The 20975-nt window shown below is 40.8% G+C and overlaps 1 protein-coding gene across 1 annotated transcript in view; it reads left to right on the forward strand.

Moving 5' to 3' along the window:
* The window catches only part of EPG5 (ectopic P-granules 5 autophagy tethering factor), a 103428-nt gene that overhangs the window by 11529 nt on the left and 70924 nt on the right, over window positions 1–20975 (forward strand). Inside the window, exons 2-12 of the mRNA XM_025429001.3 lie at window positions 262–1200; window positions 2448–2685; window positions 3902–4038; window positions 5003–5110; window positions 6041–6114; window positions 8066–8171; window positions 10113–10227; window positions 10884–11034; window positions 14251–14406; window positions 17786–17943; window positions 18995–19149. Of these exons, the coding sequence (XP_025284786.1) occupies window positions 262–1200; window positions 2448–2685; window positions 3902–4038; window positions 5003–5110; window positions 6041–6114; window positions 8066–8171; window positions 10113–10227; window positions 10884–11034; window positions 14251–14406; window positions 17786–17943; window positions 18995–19149 (2337 nt within the window). The remainder of the gene's footprint in view (window positions 1–261; window positions 1201–2447; window positions 2686–3901; window positions 4039–5002; window positions 5111–6040; window positions 6115–8065; window positions 8172–10112; window positions 10228–10883; window positions 11035–14250; window positions 14407–17785; window positions 17944–18994; window positions 19150–20975) is intronic.

Consider the following 20975-nt stretch of genomic DNA (forward strand, 5'->3'; position numbering starts at 1 on the left):
CCTCTGTTCTTGAATCATAATTTGCTACTTATTTTTATGTTTTTCTCTGTTGGGATTAGACAAGTGAATCTCCCAAACTTAACATAGTCAAAATTAAATAATAATAGGAAATATGGAACACATTGCTTATGAAGTTTATTTAGATTCCATTTGCTAAATTATAAAATTTATATTTTGTATACAATTTAAGAATTTCTCATGTTGAAAGCATCAATTATTTCTACATTATAAATTATTTCACATTATAAATCTCATTTTTAGGAAAAGAAGAAATCTGAAACCCTTCAGAGGGAAGAATCTGATGCAGTCTCCCTTCCAAAAACTTCCAGAGAGCTGGAAATCCCTACTCCAGCTTGTGAATTCAAAGGAGACTGTCTGAAAGTGTTAACTGAGTGCCAGCTCCAGAATGCTGCCAGTGGACAAAACGAGAGTGAGATGTTTGAAGTACCACTCACCTCCCTGACTATAAGCAATGAAGGGTCCCTGACGCGGAACACAGAGACCCTAAAGGAAGGGGAGGAGGTCAGAGCCTGTGTTGGGGACGACGCAATGAAGGTCGACTCTGGAGACAACGTTGGAACCAAAGTAGAAATCCCCAAGAACTTTCCAGAAGTAGAGGAAAATAAATTGTTACAATGTGGACCTTCTGGAGGCACCTCACAATCTAATTTTTCTTACTCTCAGCAGGAAATGGAAAATTTACAGGTCAGAGAAACTCAGAAAAAGAAAGCAGACAAACAAGCCTTGGGTCTTTCTTCAGAGGTGCTACATAATGTTGGCTTGCAGAGTTCTTGTGAAGCCAAAGACATTTTTCAGCCACCTAGAGTGAAAAAACTGTATCCTCAGTTGCCAGCCGAAATTGCTGGAGAAGTACCAGCTTTGGTGGCAGCGAAACCCTTGTTTCGGAATGAGCGACTCTACCCAGAGCTCCCATCTCAACCAGAACTCATACCATTTACTAAAGAACAGCTAAAAATCTTTGAACCTGGTTCATGGCTGGAAAATGTTGAGTCGTATTTAGAAGAATTTGACAGCATGGCTCATCAGGACAGGCATGAATTTTATGAGTTGCTTTTGAACTACTCACGATGTAGGAAGCAGCTGCTGCTGGCTGAAGCTGAGCTACTTGCTCTGACGTCTGATTGCCAAAATGCAAAAAGTCGACTCTGGCACTTTAAGGAGGAACAGCTGTCTGTGCAGGTATTTTGACTAGTATTCTGTAAAGCTTTTAGGAGCCTGGGGGATTTGCAGTGGAAGGACTGTTCTTGTGATGCCATCCAGGTGTGGAGTATGCTTATATTTACATTGACCCTGTCCTAGCCCAGAGTAGTATGGTGTAGGAGTCACAGAGCCAGATACCTGCAGTGGCCATGCAGGTGACCTGGAGGAATGTAGTGTGCCCAGTGGGACGGTGGTCCCTGGGTAAGCTCATGCCTGGTCCAGTGGGGGCAGCGGCTCTTGGGTTCTGGCTGACTATTGCCGCAGTATTGTGCTGGGCCAGCATTGTTACATCTTTTCATTTCCTAAGAGCAGCTGGATATCTGGATTTCTGTGTGAAGGATCCTGATTTGTAAATGTTGGCAACAAAGTAGAGAGTAGAGGCCAAGTAAGCCATGTTTCCAGGGCAGATTTGGCCTATGGACCCTTTGGTTTGTAACCTTGGGCATAATGCCAGGAACATCCAAGTGGGTAGAGAGTGTCAAGGAGAGGATGATCCGTGGAATAAGCTTGAGAGATGAGGAAACAGGAAGGCAATTAGATGTGACTCTGTGGAGGCCAAGGTGACCATTAGGGAAGCCATTTCACCAGGGCCTGGGAAGGACAGCAAGGAAGAGAAGGCCACTGTTGGCAAGTTTGGCCAAGAAGGGAAGTGAAGGGAAGCTGGAGGACATAGGAGAAACATGTGCTTTCCCTCATCCCTAATCTTTGCTCATTGGGAGACCTGTGTATCTCTCTTTGTAGGAAGAAAGGAGTCCATGGAGAGGGGAAAAAGGGGGAGGGGGTAGAATCAGGAACACAGCTGGAGGTTATTAGTATTGGAAAGGAGAGGAGTTTCTTTTGATCAAAATCACAAAGAATGAGGGTAGGTACAGAGATATTTTGAAGTCCCTTGAAGTTGTGGGGATATCACATTGACTGTTTATAGAGTTGAAGATAAGATTATCAATCATGAGACTCTTAGGGACAAGTTCTATTATTTTCTTCTTAGGGTTTCTTTTTCCTTCTTTGACCTTATGATGCTTTGTGATTGGCATGATCCCTTTTGGCACCTCATTATATATTTGACTTCTTGTTCCCTGGATGGTAGTCTTTATAAATCCCCTTGCTGTGATTTATAAGCTCTTTGAAGGTGGTACCAAAGCCAACACATTGTATGCCTGCAGTCTGATTACTTCAAGTGTAAAGAGTTAACTGGTGTCTTATTTTACCCTTTTGTCCACTGCTAGGGTATCTGTGCAGATCAAGTGAAGGTTTCAGGCTATCACCGCTTCCAAAGAGTAGAGATGAATGAAAATGCACTGGGGGAGCTAAAGAAGCTATTTGATGCCAAATCTGAGCACCTCCATCAGACCCTTGCTCTGCATTCGTACACTTCTGTGCTCTCAAAATTGCAAGTGGAGTCGTACATTTATGCCTTACTCAATAGTTCAGCTCTTCTGAGATCTTTAGCAGTTCAAGGCCGAGGTATGTGAATCCCGAAAGTCTCACTCTTGTGTCTGCAATGAAAAAATAATTGAGGAGTTGGTTGAATTGATTGTGTACTAATTGGTATCTTAAGGGAACATTTGTGCCAGGTGTTTCACCTGGCCTTGCCTTGCCCAGAGTAGGATTGAGATCTGCCTTAATAACATTTCTTGGGAGCTATGCTAGGTCTCCCTTCCCCGTGGCTGTTAGTCTCTGCTTCTCTGGGAAGTCAAAAAGCTTGCTTTTATCATTAATGTTCCTTAGTCCCAATTTATGTGCTGTTGACCAAGTAGAATTCAAATACATTTTGATTCTAAAACTGATACTCAGCATACTTTTTCATCCTGTGTCTTTTCTACTTTATTTTTGCTTGTCTGGTTTCTTGGGCTGTTTATAAAACTTTCATCAGAGGATCTATAATGTTCTGCATTTTTCATTGTATTTAGGTTTTACAAAACTAGCTTTAATTGTTAGACATTAATTAATTAACATTTAATATGTTAGACATGAATTAGTTAATTGAATTACACAATTTTTATTTCTGGGGAGATATTAGGAATATTTACAGTAGGAGCATCCTGGATGCCTGCGTGCTCAGGTGTTGATATTTTTATCACCATCTGACTTTTGATTTTGGCTCAGATCATAATCTCAGGGCTGTGAGATCAAGCCTCGCGTTGGGCTCTCCATTGGGCATTGAGATTCTATCTCTTCTCTCCTGCTCTCTCAAAAAAAAAACAAAAAAACAAAAAAACAAACAAATCCCCCCACCCCCGCCCGTTGTTTTCACAACTAATCAAAGAGCTGGGGTTAGACCAGAGATCTGCTGATTTTTAAATAAAAAATGGATTTTGATGAAGTTAATTTTCCCTTACTTTGTACTACTTCACAAAGTTAAATACTTTTTTGAATTACATATTTAGTAGAAATTCAGATTTTTTTAAAAAGTTTTATTTATTCAAGTAGTCTCTACACCCAACGTGGGGCTTGAACTCATGATCCCAAGATCGAGTCACATGCTCTTCCAACTGAGCCAGCCAGGTGCCCCAAAATTCTGATATTTTTGATGCATCTTTTCTCCTTGGATTTTTATCTGAACTAAGTATTTTGAAAAGATTTTATTTATCTATTTATTTATTTATAGGTAGCGACACTAAAAATTCTCTCCAAAACACCATTTACTTGAGGTTCATTTAATCCTCTTTTTAATTTATAGCTTGTAAACAGACAGAAAGCTTTCCTTCTGACCTGTGTCAACTAAAGGAGTGCATTAGTGTCTTATTCATGTTCACCAGGAGAGTTAATGAAGATGCTCAGTTCCATGACGATATTCTTCTCTGGCTGCAGAAATTGGTAAGGGAACAAATAATTGAAGAATTATGCTTTCTCCTAGTTTTTTTTTTCAACAGCTTCTTCAGCCAATTTGTTTAATATGTTAATTAGTGACATTTTCTTTGTTCATGACACATGGAAATAAGTTACACTTATTTAGTGTGTTATTAAGCACAAAGGATTTTTCTTTCTGATACATTTTAAGCTAAATAATCTTAGGCCTTCCATTTAGGAAGAAATGGAAATGTGGGAAGCACACTACTAAATTAGAGACAGGATGTATACATAGAATACAGGTAGCTGATGTAAAACCTTCCATTCTTAAAAGACTTAAGAGAAAAAAGGCAGATATCAGGATTTGGGAAATTTAAGAAAGATGTTAAGTGTATTAGAGATGGAGGCTTATTTGTTAGAGGTTGTGTTTTCAATGGGGCTGCCTTGGGTGCTTTTTTTTAAGATTCACGCTAGAGTTCTTACATATGTGATAAGGTTCCAGGCATACTTCTTTGGATTTGAGAATTTATTACAAACTGAGACTAGATTAAACTATTTGACTTGTATCTAATCATGTTACCACACAGTAAGTAAGTTGTATTTTGCCAGATAATAAAAACTGGGTTTTCAGGGAAACTGTTTATGCTGTTTTTATCATAGTACTCCAAGGTTCTTAGGCCTCCATGTGCCTCTGTGGTAGAAACTCAACCTGTTAATAGTATCTCTCTGGTTATATACTATATACATACTATATATATATATATATATATATATATATACACACACACACACACACACACAACCATGTATACATATATATACATATATATACACACACACACAAATACAGTATGTATATATGCAGTAGATCTCTGATTACTTTTCTGAAAGATCCATTATGTTTTAAACATTGGCTAAGTGATTTTACTAGACCCCTAGGTATGTTTTTCTTTTTATTAAATAGTGAAACTCTGTGTCCTTCCCTGTTCAGGTGTCAGTGTTACAAAGAGTTGGCTGTCCTGGAGATCACTTCTTCCTTTTAAACCATATTCTTCGATGCCCAGCTGGTGTTAGTAAATGGGCTGTTCCTTTCATACAGGTATGCTGAATGGTCTGATTTTGAGTGGGATGAGAGAGATTTTGTTAAATATTTGTCCTAAAGAAAGAATTTTGTCCCTTTAAAAAGCTATTTAAAAATATTGACCTTTAAAATAGAATTCTTAAAATATTTTAGTATATGTTTTATGTATTCACAGGAGTTTTTATGCTGAAACTTCTTGGGCCATCCATAATTGATGACATTAAGATAGAATTGCAAAAGTTTCCTTGTAGTCTGGCTTGGTAGATTGAGTAGTATCTAATTGTGGAAAATTTCTGTGCAGAAGACTCATTAGGCGCTTTTTTTTTTTTTTTTTGTAATATTCAGCATAGCTTCCTAAATCAGTCCACCTCACACCACAGTTGGTATAGGCAAAACAGAAACCATGAGCATCTCAGAGTTCTTTAATGCTTGCAGAGATCCATATCTGTGCAATCAGCTCTCATATAATCACCTTCAGTGCTGATTATATGATTTATGATTTCTCCTCTCTGCTGCTTGCTTTTGAGTGGTTTTGTTACTCACAGCGACCACTCAGATGGGTGGAAGCCAGTGTGTGCTGGGTTCAACTTCTCCACATTACCTTTTTTTAAGTATTTCTGGTGGTGAGAAGTTTGAATCTTTTTAGGTGGGCAGAGGATTTTTTTATTTTGTTTTGTTTTGTCTTTGGATGAAAAGAGCAGTATTGTTCTTCATCCTATATGGTTACAGTGGTTGAAGCAAACTGTTCAACTAGTGCTGCTCTGTGAGTCCAGCCAAATCAGTACTACCATGTAACCTATGAGCTGTGCTCTCAATCTTATGGATTAGGTCTTACTTCCATCTTTGTTTTTTGTAATAGCTCCCTTTGTCGGAATGCCGGTGAACTAAGATGATGGATACTTGGGTTGTCGGTTTTCTACAGTATGCCTTTTCCTTTTCTGATTTCAGATCAAAGTGTTGAATAACCCATCAGGGGTCTTTCATTTTATGCAGTCCCTTGCCCTGCTAATGTCTCCTGTCAAGTAAGTGTGGAAGAGCTTTATGAAGTAGAAATTGAAATGCTTCTTTCTACCAAAGGATTGGCTTCCTAAACTACCCAGATCCAAATACTGCTAAGGGAAGTGTCAGCATTCCAGAATTTAATATTGTGGATTTTCCTTGGGCTGGATACCCTTTGTCCCCAGATGACCTTATTAACTGCTTATTTATAAAGTTATACTTTTTTTTGGACCCCCCCTTTTTAGTGGGTTTGCCTCTCCTGTCATATATGTCATTATGAAACATGCCGTGGAGAGACAAGAAAGATCATCTTTTCCTTAGAAGAAGAGATGTAGTAGAGAGGGGAAAAAGTACAGAGATCCGAGTGCCAACACAGGAAGCTGCGATTGGCATACTAGCACTGAGGAGACTGAAGGGAGGAGGGTGGAACAGTGAGAGAAGGTTCCCAGTGCCTGAGCTGGGTTGCAAGAATGATGTAGATCTCAGTAGGAGAAGGAGCTGGCAGGGCACTGTTGATGGGGAGAAGAGGCAGAGGCCCAAAGTACAGGTACAGATGGCTGCAGGAGGAGACAGGTAGGAAATCAGCTTGGCTGCAGTGAAGGACTGCATGGGAGATGGTCGTATAGTAGAATAACCATAGCGACTTGGATTATAGACGGTTCTGACATTGAGACAGAGGGATCCAGATTTGATATGGTCTGGCTCTGGTAGCAGGTAAGGGCTTTTGAACAAAGGTAAGTATTGTATCAAAGAAGGTTAGGATTGAGTAGAGGCAGGAGAAGATGTGCTTCTGCTTCGTTGACTTACAGTTAGAGACTTCTGGCTCTCCTGGCTCTGGATCCCAGCTCATCATCTAGAGGACATTTAATTGGGGGAGAAGGCACAGTCTATGTGGGGTGACTGGCTCTTGGTCCCGGAAAGCCTGTCTGCCTTAGACCCTGCATTGGGGTCATGATTGGGGGAAAGAGGAGGAGGGGAACCTAAAAGTTATCTTCCCAGAAAAGGATTAAGTAGCAGACTAAATAAGGAACTTAGGGGAAAGGAGTGTTGAGACAGAACTCTGTAGATGTCTGAGCCTGGGGGGCTGTGAGGGCACTGGCACCCTAACAGACTGGAAGGACAGAGAGGAGAGCCGTTTTACGAGGAGGAAAGTCTGAGGTCATTGAGGCATACAAGTGGACACATATGAGTGGCAGGTACCAGTGGACATTTGGAGTTTCAGGATTGGAGCTCTGTGGGTGGAAAGGGCAGCAGTGGACCTACAGAGCTGGAAGTTTTGGGAGAAAGTTCCTGTAATAAGAAGAAATGGATGAATTTTTTAGGGTCAGGCCAGAGGGGAAGGAACAGGGGACCAAAAACCGTGTTGTGGTCCAAGAGAAGAAAGTTCTCTGGCTCCACCTGCTCATTGGGTCTAGCCACCACTTTGTGAAGTCTGGCTGGCAAGACTTCTCTCCAGTTCTCTCTCTCTCTGCCTGGACTCAGGGGGCTTCTCCAACATGTGTTAGATAGGATTTTGACATAAAAATGTTTTTGCCTTTGGAGGTACTCTTTTGCCCTAAATGAGCTTTTGAGTTTCCTGCAGATTATCCTTTTTAATTTGGTAAGGTTTGGTTCCTCAAAGCTGTGGATGTGGCAGTAAAAGTTTGTAAGCCTGGCTTGACTTGAGGTGCCGCAGAACCTGTATGTATTGAGGTCCCATAGTGTATGGGAGCTGTGCCAGCATAACCACTTCTCTGCAGTTAACTCATCACTACTAATTCAGAATGGTCGAGGTTTGCACACAATTTGTGAGGTCTTAGCCTCTTTGAGTCTTAGCCAGTTCTTATTTCTCATTTATTAATTTAAACCATTTGAAGATTGGGTGGATAGCTGACTCTTCTCTAGGGTGAGTAGATGACCCAGAGTGCCTGCATGTGGGCTCTTAAACATGTGATTGGTAAACATGTGATTGGTATGATTTCTGTTGTCTTTTAGGAATCGAGCAGAGTTCCTGTGCCACATGAAGCCCAGTGAGCAGAAGCCATCCACCTCGGGGCCTGCATCTGGGACATGGACTCTAGTAGATGAGGGAGGAGAAGAGGTAATGCGTCATGTTTGCGTTATTTTAATTAATCATTGTCAAGCTCCTCTTGTGTGCTGCGCATTGTTCTAAGCACTTTTCACATTGTCTTTCACTGACCTCTGCCCACAATCCCATGAGATGCATGTATTGGTCTGAGAAAACGGAGGTGCAGGGGATGAAGGATTTTTCCCAGGTCAGAAGGTCAGTGAATGGTGGAGCTTCTAGTGCCTGTGCTCTGAGCTAGTGTGTGCTGTGTTGTCACCCTTGTGTAGGATGTCTTCCTATTTAGCTGGGAGAATTTGAAACCTAGGAATATTTCCATATGGTGTAAAACTTCTATTAGGATTTTCTTTTATGAAGTCACAGGTCTGGGGCTTGAGGTCCCACCAGCAGGTAATGGGAGCCTGTGGAATAAAGGGCGGGAGCTTCCCAAGGTCTTCCTTTATCTGTTACAAATACTTCTTACCCAGATCTTCTCATTTGCAAGGTAGAAGATGGTTCTTTATTCATGGTAAGAATTGAATGATCAAAATCCAATTTCTCAAGGTAGTGCTTATTGATGTTTCTTTCTGCTGTGCATAGGGAATTTCCTCCAGCTTGTTATCTGCCTTAGTGCTTTCTTAAGCTCCTCATCCTGATGTGATGTGCTGTGTGGGGTGGCCAGGGGCCAGATTTACTAAGACTCTCTTTTAAAAGAAGTTGATGGCTAGCAGCAGACAGTTCACAGAAAGACAGCTGTGGCAGCTGTGGGGATCACGTCTGTGTATTTAACTGAATGCTCATTCAGAAACGGGGAGCCCCTTCACAACTCACTTGACTCTTCAGACATCTCTGCTAGAGATTCACCAGTCACCTTGAAGAGAGCTTCCCAAGAGCTGGTGCAAACTGGTCTTTCAAAGATTGTGGTGGGACAAGTGTTTTCCCCCCAAGAATGTTCTCCCCTGAGAGAGAAGTCTTTTCTCTGTGGGATTTCCTACGTTTACTCCCAGAGGCAGATAATGGTTGGGAACTCCCCAGTGGTGCTAGCACACCCTGACTGCTGAGTGAATTCAAGAACTTGTGACATAGACGAGAATGTTGGGAGTGCTGTTAATTCAGGAAATGCTGTGGGGAGGAAGGCCTCCTGGATTATCCAAATCAGTGGTTGCTAGCTGCCAGCTGTATATTGGAACTGCCTGGGCAACTTAAAAATCTTTCCCAGGCCCATGCCCAGACATGGAGATGTGTGACAGCCTCCCTGGTGATTCTCATGTGCAGCTAGAGTGGAGAGCTACTTACTGCTCTAGGTAGAGTTTCTGAGACTTGTTTGTTAGCCATTTAGGACCTAAAATAGGGTGGGAGTGAGGGGATGAGTGGCTTGGGAAATTATGAATGAATTACATTGGTCTTGTGTTGAAATTGAGGTGATACATTCTTCAGGATCTCTGGATCTTTTTATAACATTCCCTTTTGAATGTAACATATTTTAGGACAAAAACCAGCTTAATTTCTAAGATGACTTCAGTCTTCTGTATCAAAAAACCCCAAAGGTTTCCCCTATATAATCTCTATGTAATGGCCTGCAAGCCTCCTGCTTTAGCAAATTGACAACAGAGCTTCAGTTATCTATAGTAAATGCAAATAACTTTGCCATAAGGCAGTTGAGTATTACAGTAGGCCTTGATTTGGGGGCAAGAGACTTGTAGCTAAAATAATTTGGAGTCAGTATATGGTTCTTTAATTGATGTCAAAGCAATTTCAGCCACAGAAGAATGCATATGACCCAGATGCACATAAAATTGTGCTTGTAATATGGGGGTTTTACAGCCCATTTATGAATCTGATAGGAAGAGGAAAACTCCATGAAGACATATGTACCATGTACCACTTGTATCTGTGATAATTTAGCTCTTGTAACTCTAGACTGTGGTGCATTCTGGTGAAATCAGCTGACACGGTTTTGCATTTTTTTCCCCTTAGGATGAAGACCCTGAGACCAGTTGGCTTCTCCTTAATGAAGATGACTTGGTTATCCTTTTATCACAGTTTCCGTTCCATGAACTCTTTCAGCATCTTCTTGGGTTTAAAGCAAAAGGTAGACTGATTTCTTTTATCATGTGTTAAATAGGATAGTGGCAAGCTCAGCACAGGAACTCAGCGTCTAGCCTTCCATCTCGGGCAGGTTCCTGATTAAGGTTCCCCCATGCCTGGCCATACCATGCAAACATGGTTGCATCAGATGTCAGTGAGATTCCCTTCTTTTCTCTTGTCCTTATATTTTCCCACCTAGTGCTGAAATGCAGAAAGATCAGCTAGCTTGCACATTGTTCAGCTTTTTTTTTTTTTTTTTTAAAGATTTTGTTTATTTCAGAGAGGGAGAGAGAGTGCACATGCGCACGAGCAGGGGGAAGGGCAAAAGGAGAGGGGGAGGGACAAGCAGACTCTGTAAAGCAGGGAGCTCAACTTGGGGCTTGATCCCGGGACTCCGAGATCATGACCTGAGCCGAAGGCAGATACTTAACTGTTTGAGCCACCCAGGCACCTCTACTTTGCCCAGCTTTAATATATTGTTTTCATTTTGCATTTTGTCTCAGGTTTTCCATTTCATATTGGCAGAGGAGCCAGAGCAATGGAGATTGTTAAATTTTCTCTGCCACAGCTTTGTTACCTCATTGGGGTATTTGTACCCATGTCCTTCGGTGTGTTTTCATAGTAATTATGATTTCTTCCTTTTCTCTGATTAACTTCTAGGTGATTATTCACCTGAAACAACAAGACCTCAAGAGATGATGAAAATTTTTGCCTTTGCTAACTCACTAGTGGAGCTTCTGGCTGTGGGGTTAGAAACCTTTAATAGAGCACGCTACAGGCAGTTCGTGAAGCGAATTGGTTATATGATCAGGTAATACTACTGTTGGTACATCTGTTTGTATCTGCCTTCCCCTGGGTCAGACACTTACACTGTGAAATTGGGATGATGGACATTTCAGTGTATGCTTCAGGTCTGATTTATCATAAAAGTAAGAATTTTTTTTCACCATCTGACAGATAGGAATTCCATAAATGCTTCCAGTCAGAATATGTGGTTAATTACATCAAATTTAACTAATTTGCTAGGTAATTATCCTTGGAGTCAAGGTCCTCAAAGCAGTTGCTGGGTTGAACTTGGCCAGAGAAACTCAACTCAGTAAAGGAAAATGAAGCCTCTTTGAAGCTTTTTTCCTTTTCCTGTGCTCCCTGTTTTCTTCTGCCTTCTCGTTTTGCCTGGGAATTGTCACTTAGCTGTGGAAGATTGGCAGTAGCTCTTTTGTGTCATTGTTTCCCTCTTGCCGCTCTTATTTATTCCTATTCTGATTTTCTGGTAAATACCATTTAAAGAAAGTTGCAAAGACTTCTGTCAGTGGCCACTGTATTTGAACTGGAGAAAGCATCACCATTTATTTGATTGAAAAATGGATTTATGCTTTTATTTCCAAGTACGAATAAATTTGGAGAACATGTACTGCTTTTCATTGAAGAATTGATTTTATATCCCCTTTTCTGCATCATTAAATTTTCTGTCTTTCCCGTCATTCCCTACAGCATATCAGTATGCTGTTATTTCTTCTAATCTCCCTTCTCTCCAAAAAAACCCTCTAAAACTTCTCCCCTTCTCCAGTTATGTTTCTAAAACAAAATGGATTCTAATTAGTTTATTTTTCGATGTGTATCCATGTACTTTGTAAAGCCAGGTAAATGATTATAAGATGCCCTGCAAGGCTGGGGGGTGACTTTTAATATCTTAAGAAAGCATTCAGTAGAGGATAATGAAAACAAGATGATGGAAGGAAGGATGGCTGATGACTTGAAGAGTAATTTCTTAAGAGCTAAAAGCCCATATACTTCTTATCAGAAGTCAGACATTTATTTTCTGATACTGCTCGGTAAATAAGGTAAAATCTGTCCTTGGGTTTGTAGATGTGATACAGGATCAATTGTTCACTAAATGCCAGGTGTGTACCTCCTCGTTTTATTCTCCCAATAACTCTGTAGGAAAGACATTGTTATTTATTGCTTTAAGGTCACCATTCACTCTTTATAATATTTGTGTAAATATTTACAGCTGATGATTATAATATAGAATGACTATTCTTTCTTTGTTTTCCATCTGCTTTCTTTTCTTTGTATCTATCACAGATTCTTCTTCTTCTTCTTCTTTTTTTTTTTTTTTTTAATTTTATTTATTCGTGAGAGACAGAGAGAGAGAAGCAGAGGCAGAGACACAGGCAGAGGGAGAAGTAGGCTCCATGCAGGGAGCCTGACGCGGGACTCAATCCTGGGTCTCCAGGATCCCACCCAGGGCCGAAGGTGGCGCTAAACCACTGAGCCACCCAGGCTGCCCACAGATTCTTCTCATACCTTCCAGTTGTAGAACAGTTTTCTACAAGGTCTCTTTCTTCAGGTCATCTATCAGTTCTAGTTTTTTCCCTCCATTCTTGTGTGAACTCTCCACAGTCAGGCTTTCCCCCTTATACTCCCCAGCCAGTTCTTAAGAATGAAAGTTGCTAATGATCACTGTTCTACTGATCCAGCAGCCAGTTCTGAGTCTTCCTCCTCCTTTACATCTCTCCCACAGTTTACATAGCTTTCTCAGAGTTGCCCACTTTCCTCTTAAAACATTTTGTTTGCTTGATTTCTAGGATCCCACATTCTCCTGGTTCCTCCTCCATTTCCCTGATGGCTCATTTTCTGCCTCCTTGGTGATATTCATCCTCACTCCCAAACATCTTGAGGTCAGAGCACCTCAGGGCTCAGTTCCTGGACCTCTTCTCTCCATCTAAACTTGCTCTTGGGACCTCATCCATTCTCATGTCTTTAAATATCATCTAAATACTGTTATGATTCTCAGAATTCTATTTCCAGCCCAGGCTTCTCTCTTAAGCTTGTAAGTCCAGCTGCCAACTCAGCACCTCCACTTGCATGACTCACAAACATCGTAGTATTAATACACCCAACAGACCTCCCTCGCTTCACCTCCCAAACCACTCCTCCATGGCCTTCCCAATTTTAGTAGGTGGCAACTTTATTCTTCTGGTTGCTCGGGCCAGAATACTTGTTGTCACCCTGACTTTTTTACACCCCACATCCAGTGTAACAGCCAATTCTGTCATTTCTACCTTCAAAATACCATCTGTCATCAAATCCGAGATGCCACCAATTCTGAAGATGCATTTTGTGTGCCTCTAAGAAAGAAAACTACCAAAATAAGACATGTTATCAGTTTAATATACATTCCAGTTGCAGGGGTTAGTGTGTGAAAGGTGTGCATCCTTTTGAACTAATTAAACATGCCATTTCCAGAATCCAGCTGCTTCTCCTCGCCTTCACTGCTACTACCCTAGTTCACACTCAGGTATTTCTCCCTGATTATAATTATAATAGCCTTCCGACTTATCTTCCTGCTGTTGCCCTGGCTCTCCCCTCAGCTTATTCTCACAACAGCCAGTGTTGCCTGTAAAGATAAGACAGCAGCCCATGTCATCCCCTGGCTCCCAGTCTTATTCAGAGTGAAAGTGTTCACAGTGCCCTGGTTGTCATGGTCTAGTTTCCTGTCACTTTCCTGATTTCCTCTCTAGCCAGTCTCCATCTCACTTAGCTTGCTTTCAGGTGCTGGCTGCCTTGCCATTCGTCCAACCTCCTGAACACGCCTTCGAGCCTTCACACTACTTGTTTCTTCTACCTGGACACTCTTCCCTTAGAGATCCCCGTGACCTCTTCCAGTCTTTGCTTCCATGCCCCTCTTCAGTGAGGCCTTTTCTGCTCCCAGGCAGCTCCTTTACTCTGGCCAGCTCCAGAGAAACCTTAGGCCCCTTCCCTACTTATTTTCCTCATCGTCACTTATAACCACGTGACAGACTATATTTTTCACTTTATTTTGTTTATTGACTGTTTGCTCTCCACTAAATGTAAGCTGCATGAGGGTAGGGTTTGTCCCCCCACTGAATTCTCTGTAGAGCCTAGAAGATAGTAGGTGTTCAATAAATATGTATTGAATAAATGAGTGCTTCAAATATAATATAAAGGTGCCAGGGTTGAGCGTATTAACGAAAAATGCCGTATTGCCTTTCCTCCTGCTCAGGATGACCCTGGGTTATGTGAGCGATCATTGGGCACAGTTTGTGAGCTACAACCGAGGTCTGGGTCTGGCCCAGCAGCCCTATTCTCTGGAGAAACTACAGGTTGAATTTGATGAGCTGTTTTTGAGAGCTGTCCTACATGTGCTGAAAGCCAAAAGGTAAGATGTATGATGAAAATTGTTGAGAAGTGGCTCCTTGGCTAGTGAGAAAGATTGGTGTGAAAGTCACTGACTGCAGTAGATCTCTTACAATAATATCTAAGTGTTATTTCATCTATTTCTTATCTTGGGCAAATTCATGGTCTTTAGTTTCCTTCTTGTAGTGGTGACTGAAATGCTCTCTTTTTAAGGTTTCTTTCAATCTTAAAATAACCTCATTCTGATAGCTTAGTTTTGTCACCCTGCACTTTTGGGGCCCCCTTGAACAAGGGATGAATTCTGCTGCATGCTCACCTCAGTACCTGAATGAGGCAGGGTAGGTGCTCAGTGCACAGTATAAATGGTTTGCCCATTTTATTGTTCAAGTTGTCTTACCGTAAGGGTTTCAAGATCTAGGCTTCTTGTGAGTCCTGGTCCCCATCTTGGTTGTGTAAATGCTGTCTTCTGATCATTTGTCTTTGTTGCTGCTTATAGCCTCAGTTATACTGGAGGCAGAGGCAGGGGCTCAGTGGTGCCTCCTGTACTGTCTTCACTGAGCTTCTGGCTGCATGTAGGGCAAGTTCTGCCAAGCTTTGTGCCCTCTGCTAGCAGAGGTTTGCTGGCCTCCAGCCCCACTCACAAGCTGCCAGCTCTTCCCCACCTTTGCCTTCCTCTGAGTTGTTTGCTCCCTCTTGCCATGGGTCTCTTAGTTCCAGCCCTTTGTTTGTTGTGCGCTGTGTAGTGGCTTTAAATCTTGCCTGCTGTTTACTGTCAACTTGGGCCAGTCACCTCATATTTTTCTTCTCATTATCTTCATTTATAAAATAGGGATGAGGCACCTGGGTGGCTCAGTGGTTGAGGGTCTGCCTTTAGCTCAGGTCCTGGGATCAAGTCACGCATTGGGCTCCATGCAGAGAGCCTGCTTCTCCCTCTGCCTATGTCTGTGCCTCTCTCTCTATGTCTTTCATGAATAAATAAATAAAATCTTAAAAAAAAATAAAATGGGGTTGATGGGAATGATTTTGCCCATTCCATTGATCTCATGAGTATGTTAGCAGGATGAATGCAGTAATATATATGCAAGTACTTTCTAAACCATGAAGGGCTTTTTAGATGTAAGTGGTGGTGGTTCTTTTGTGGTTTCAGAGGAAGAATAGAATAACTGCTTGCTTTGAGAAATATCAGAACTCCTTAAATAAATCTTAAACACTTTAGGTACTCAGAAGGCATGGGTCTAAAATAATTAGAACTTGGGCTTAGAAATTTATCTTTAGACTTTTTGTTACACATTCTGTGTTGTCCATAAATTTGGCAGTCTAATGAGGTACACCGGATCTTGTGCAGACCCCTGCCAGAGAGTCAGGAATGGTTGGCCGGCTCTGGTCTCCTTTTACATGTCCTTGTGGCTGCTCAGCGGAGATGGAAAGCTCTCACTGTGGTTACCAGCTCTTAGAGTTTGAGCTGTGGACACTCCCGTAGTATCATACACGTCATTCACAAAGATGATAATCATCTTACACTTTAAAATATTGAGACTGTTATTCTTAGTGTGATTTATTTCAGGAAAGAAATTTTATCAGAATCAGATACTCAAAGCCATGAAATTTAAATTTATTTGGCACTCCAGTAGAAATTTCTGACAGTGGTTATCCCCCAGCCTAAAGCAAAACAAAACCAAAAGATGGCAAAAACTTAAGGCAGACTTATTGCATATCTGCCATACAGAGAATTTGGTAGCCTGAAATACACAGTCCTGTGACGTTACTTTTAAGGCCTCTGCATTTTCCCCTCATTGTTTTGGGATAAATTATACAACAGTGTCAGATCCTATGGGAGGTGTTAGGATAATTAATAAGACAGAAGCTTGGCCCACCTGAACTTATAGTTTCTTCAACCCTTGCTCAGGAGTCTTGCTTTTGCTTTTCAGGCCACCAGCAGCCTCATGGCCTATAGATGTGGGTCAGGCATGTGCTGTTCATTCCTTTTTCTTTTTCTCTTAAAAAGCTTTGTTTATAATCAGTCAATTTGTAGCTTTGCCCAAAATATAGCAATAGTTTTGAGTGCCTCCTTGTTTTTTTAAAGTTTTTTTTTTTTTTTAAGGTTTTATTTATTTGAGAGTGAAAGAGAGAGAACATGAGCAGAGGGAGGGACAGAGGAAGAGGGAGAAGCAGACTCCCGATGAGTAGGGAGCCTGATGTGGAACTCCATCCCAAGACCCCAGGATCATGACCTAAGTGGAAGGCAGACACTTAACTGACTGAGCCACCCAGGCACTCCAAGATTTTTTTGAGATAAAATTCATGTAACAAAATTTTAATGAACATTTACTGAGTGTTGATTGTTTTCAAGATATTGGTTTAGGTAGTGGATAATTAAAATACGAGACTTTATACATTGTGGTTTATTCAAAGATGAACAAAACCTGTTTTCTTGCTCTCAAATTGTTGTGGTGTATGTGTGTATGTAAATTACAGCAGCTTGAGGCATTTCTCACTGTGTGATTTAAGGAGCACATGAGTCTGAGTCAACCAGGGTAACTAGAACATGCAAATCTTGGGCCCCAGCTGTGATCTACAAAATAAGGATCTCTGTAGGCAGGCCTTGGAGTCTGCATTTTCCACAAAGTCTCCTTGTGATTTTTCTGCCTACTCCAGTGTGAGAACCACCAGTCGAGGTTATGATATTGCCAAAGTCAGGCATGGATGGAATTCTGGAATAGTGCTGAGGAGGAAATCAGGAGGGCTTCACAAATGGGGGGATGGCAGCTTGGAGGTATGAGGTTCCTGCCAGGCTTGTCCAGGCTCAGTCTAATACTCTGAACTCAGCGAGGGCTCTGGTTAGAAACGTGGGTCTGAGCTATATAGTGGAAGCGTTTGAACCTGGGGCTGAGGAGTTTGAATTTCATTTGAGGATGAGTAGGGATTCCCTGGAAGGTTTTGATTCTCCTCCCACTCATTGCACTTGTGTCATTGTGCACACATAACGTGCACATATGCTCAGACACATATATATCCACATCTAAGCATCTCTCTTATCTCCCAGGTCTTAAAAGTCTTTGGTTCAAAACACAGCTCTGTCTCTCACTACCCTTTCTGTGCCTTAGTATCTTTATGTGTAAGTTGGGGATAGTCTCAATAATAAAACTTGCCTTGGTTTTAGCGAGGGGGGAGTGAGATGGGCAGGGTGATTAGAACAGTACCTGGCACAGACTAAGTGCTTTGTGAGTATTGTTACTGTTACCCATTCTTGAGGTGTTGATGGCTGAAGCTGGTTAGAAAAATTGCTGTTAGAAAAATTGTGATTTAAGAACCTTTTTCCCTACCAAAGCAGGTCTGCTTGCTTTCTCAGTGTGGTGAAGTTGACTGATATATGAAATTATTCCTACTCTTAAAACATGCAGACTTGGCATTTGGCTGTTTATGTCAGAGATGCCCTTTGGAACGCTGTCCGTCCAGATGCTCTGGAAGCTCTTCTACCTCATGCACCAGGTGGAGAGTGGGAATCTGGAGAAGCTCTGCATCACTCTCCTGCCTGCTGAGTGCAAGAAGCAGCTCCAAGGTACAGCCTGGTCAAAACGTGTAGCACAGATCTTTTCCTACCCTGTGGGCCTTTGCTTTCATGGCTTTATTATTTTTATTTTTGGAAGGACTAAGAGAATACTTTACTCCACATATTCATATGTAATAATTTTAAAATTCAAAAGACTGCTTTATTGTTTTGACATATTAGAATGATAATTCCTGTTTTCATTATTCATGAAATGCTCTGGGTAGTAACTTGTTATGATCCCAATTCAGGGTCAGGAAATGAAAATTGGGTTGTAAATGCCTCCATGGAGTTATTTTGAAAGTATAGGATATTTGATGGACTACCTTTGATTTCTCAGATGTAAACACATGGAAAGAAGTATAGGTTTATTGTCTTCCTGCTCTGACAGTTCCATCAGGGGAATGTTTTTTAAACAGACTTTTTTTTTTCTAATGTTTTTTCTATAACTGCCTTTGTGACATTTAGTTTTCCGTCACTGTCACAAAGCCGTTTGTCAGTAGTGCCCTCTAGTGACAAAATGTAATATTGCTTACACCTCATCCTACTTTGTACATTTAGCAGTATTGCAGTCATGGTCATAATTAATTTCTTGCCCCAAATTTTCATTTATAAGAAAATATCTTTTGCTTGAAATGAATGCTGTGTTTGTGCTGAATGTTTCGCTTGTCCTAGCAGTTTTCATTAGTCAGGTCATCATTCATTTGGCTGACAGTTACCACGTTGTTTCAGGTGTGCCTTTGAAGGTGCTTTTCCTGGTGACAAAACCCTTTACCGGTCACTCGTGTCACTTAATCTTCAACAACATTTTAAGGCAGATGAAGAAACTGAGAATTGAGGGTGCTAAGTGTCACATCTGAGGTTACATTATATACTAAAGTTGGAATTTCATCTGGTCCCTTTCTTTTTCCCTGAAGCCTGTAGAAATCCGTTCTGGAACAAAGAATCTTAAATATTTCTAAATATCTTTTAATTTTATATCTTCTTTCTCTCTGGAAGAATGATTAAAAGTGATATATATTCATTGTTTCCCTATTATAATTTTCTTGCCCTACACTTGCAGACCCAGAACATTTTGTGAATTTCGAGAAGTGTCTTTCTTCCATGAATAGCTCAGAAGAAATATGCCTTCTGACTACATTTGCTCAGATGGCTCAGGCCAGAAGAACCAATGTGGATGAAGACTTCATAAAAATTATTGTTCTGGAGATATATGAGGTTAGAATAATAAGTTTTAGAAATCAGCTAAAAAATGTTTTCTTGTGGATTATTCGTGCATTGATTCTTTTCGGATTGCTTTAAAAAAAGTGACTAACTTTTGTATTGTCTGCACTTTGGGAGGAGATGGAGAATCAAAGGAATTCAGTTTGCTATAAGGAGTATTGAAAATATGAATCATACTCATTTCATTTCCCTCTACTATCTCTTGACATTTGCTGCATGAGTTTTGGTGAGGAGTAGACAGTCTGGCACAGCCTGACACTTGGAGTTTTAACACTGTCTGTTGTCCTTCCACCCCACAACACTGCCAATAACATGGAAGCCTGGCTTTTAAGCCAGTTTATTTATTTATTTTAAAAAATATTTTATTTATTTAGAGTGCAAGTGTGGGGGTTGGGAAGAAGGAGAGAATCCGAAGCAGATTCCCCAATGAGCATGGAGCCCAATTCAGGGCTCAATCCCACAACACTAAGACCATGGTCTAAGCCAAAACCAAGAATCTGACACCTAACTGATTGGGCCACCCCGGTACTCCTTCCAAGCCAGTTTAAATGAGATGGTGGAAAGAAGACTGACACTACAGCTAGAAGACTTGCATTTTTTTTCTTTGCTAGTAATTGCCCATCTCACAGCTGAAAAGACACCCCACCATTCTGGGCTTAGCTCCCTCAGCTATAAAATGATAGGCTGGGATCAGATCTTTGCCTTCACCTTCTCACTGAGCCATCTGTAACAGAGAAAGAGAGTAGATTCTGGACCCCTGCATGTCTAGAGACATAATCCAAAGTGCTTATCAGGATTTTTATTTGAGTTTTGTATATTTAAAAAGATGCATATTTTCCATGTAGGTTGTCATTTATCTGTTTGTCTTCATTAAAAAATATTTCTTTCAAACTATTCAAGTAAACTGAAATAAAATTACATTTGAGGAAGATTCCCTGAATTTATTACCTTCTCCCTCATACTGTGGTTTGAGAATGATAGAACTGGATGATATAAAGTTCTTTTCCAGGGTCAAATACTAGGCTATTCCTATACTTTTATTTTGTACTCACAGTTAAGGCCTAAATGGATATGGAATTCTAGACTTCCTTTATGCTATGAGATTATTGCAGGGGGTGGGAGGCAGGGCTATTTTCACACAGTAAGTGGTATTCTCAAGGTCTCTTGTGAAAGTAACATTTGTGCTTTTGAATGTTTTGAGAGTTTTGGCCAATACAGTAAAAATTGCATCGTGTATTACATTCAGATTCTGTTTGTGTGCGTGCATATGTGCATATAGTGTGAAATAGAAGCAATACTTAACCTTACGGAGATGCACCTTCACCTTTTTTGATTGTTATTTTTCTCTTCTATTCCCTTGTATTTTTTTTTTTTTTAATGTTCTCCATTGACATCAGTGGATTGTAACTTGTCCTTTGGAATACATTATTTAAGAGTAGCTGGTACACGTTGATATTTTAGAAGAGCTTGTCTTTGGAGATCTTAAATAAGATAAGATTTAAGGAGAGAATAGATATTTCTTTGAAATGCATTCTGACTTTCCTCATTTTAGCAATTTTTTCAATTTGAAAAAGTTTTTACACCAAGGTTTTTATAGTGAAAGGACAATTTTATTTTATTTTTTTAAAGATTTTATTTATTTATTCATGAGAAACAGAGAGAGGCAGAGACATAGAGAGGGAGAAGCAGGCTTTATGCAGGGAGCCCGATGGGGTACTTGATCTCGGGACCCCTGGATCACACCCTGAGCTAAAGGCAGACGCTCAACCACTGAGCCACCCAGGCATCCCAAAAGGACTATTTTATAGCCACAGAAAGAC

The sequence above is a fragment of the Canis lupus genome, chromosome 7, assembly GCF_003254725.2.
Source record: "Canis lupus dingo isolate Sandy chromosome 7, ASM325472v2, whole genome shotgun sequence".
Taxonomy (NCBI): Eukaryota; Metazoa; Chordata; class Mammalia; order Carnivora; family Canidae; genus Canis; species Canis lupus.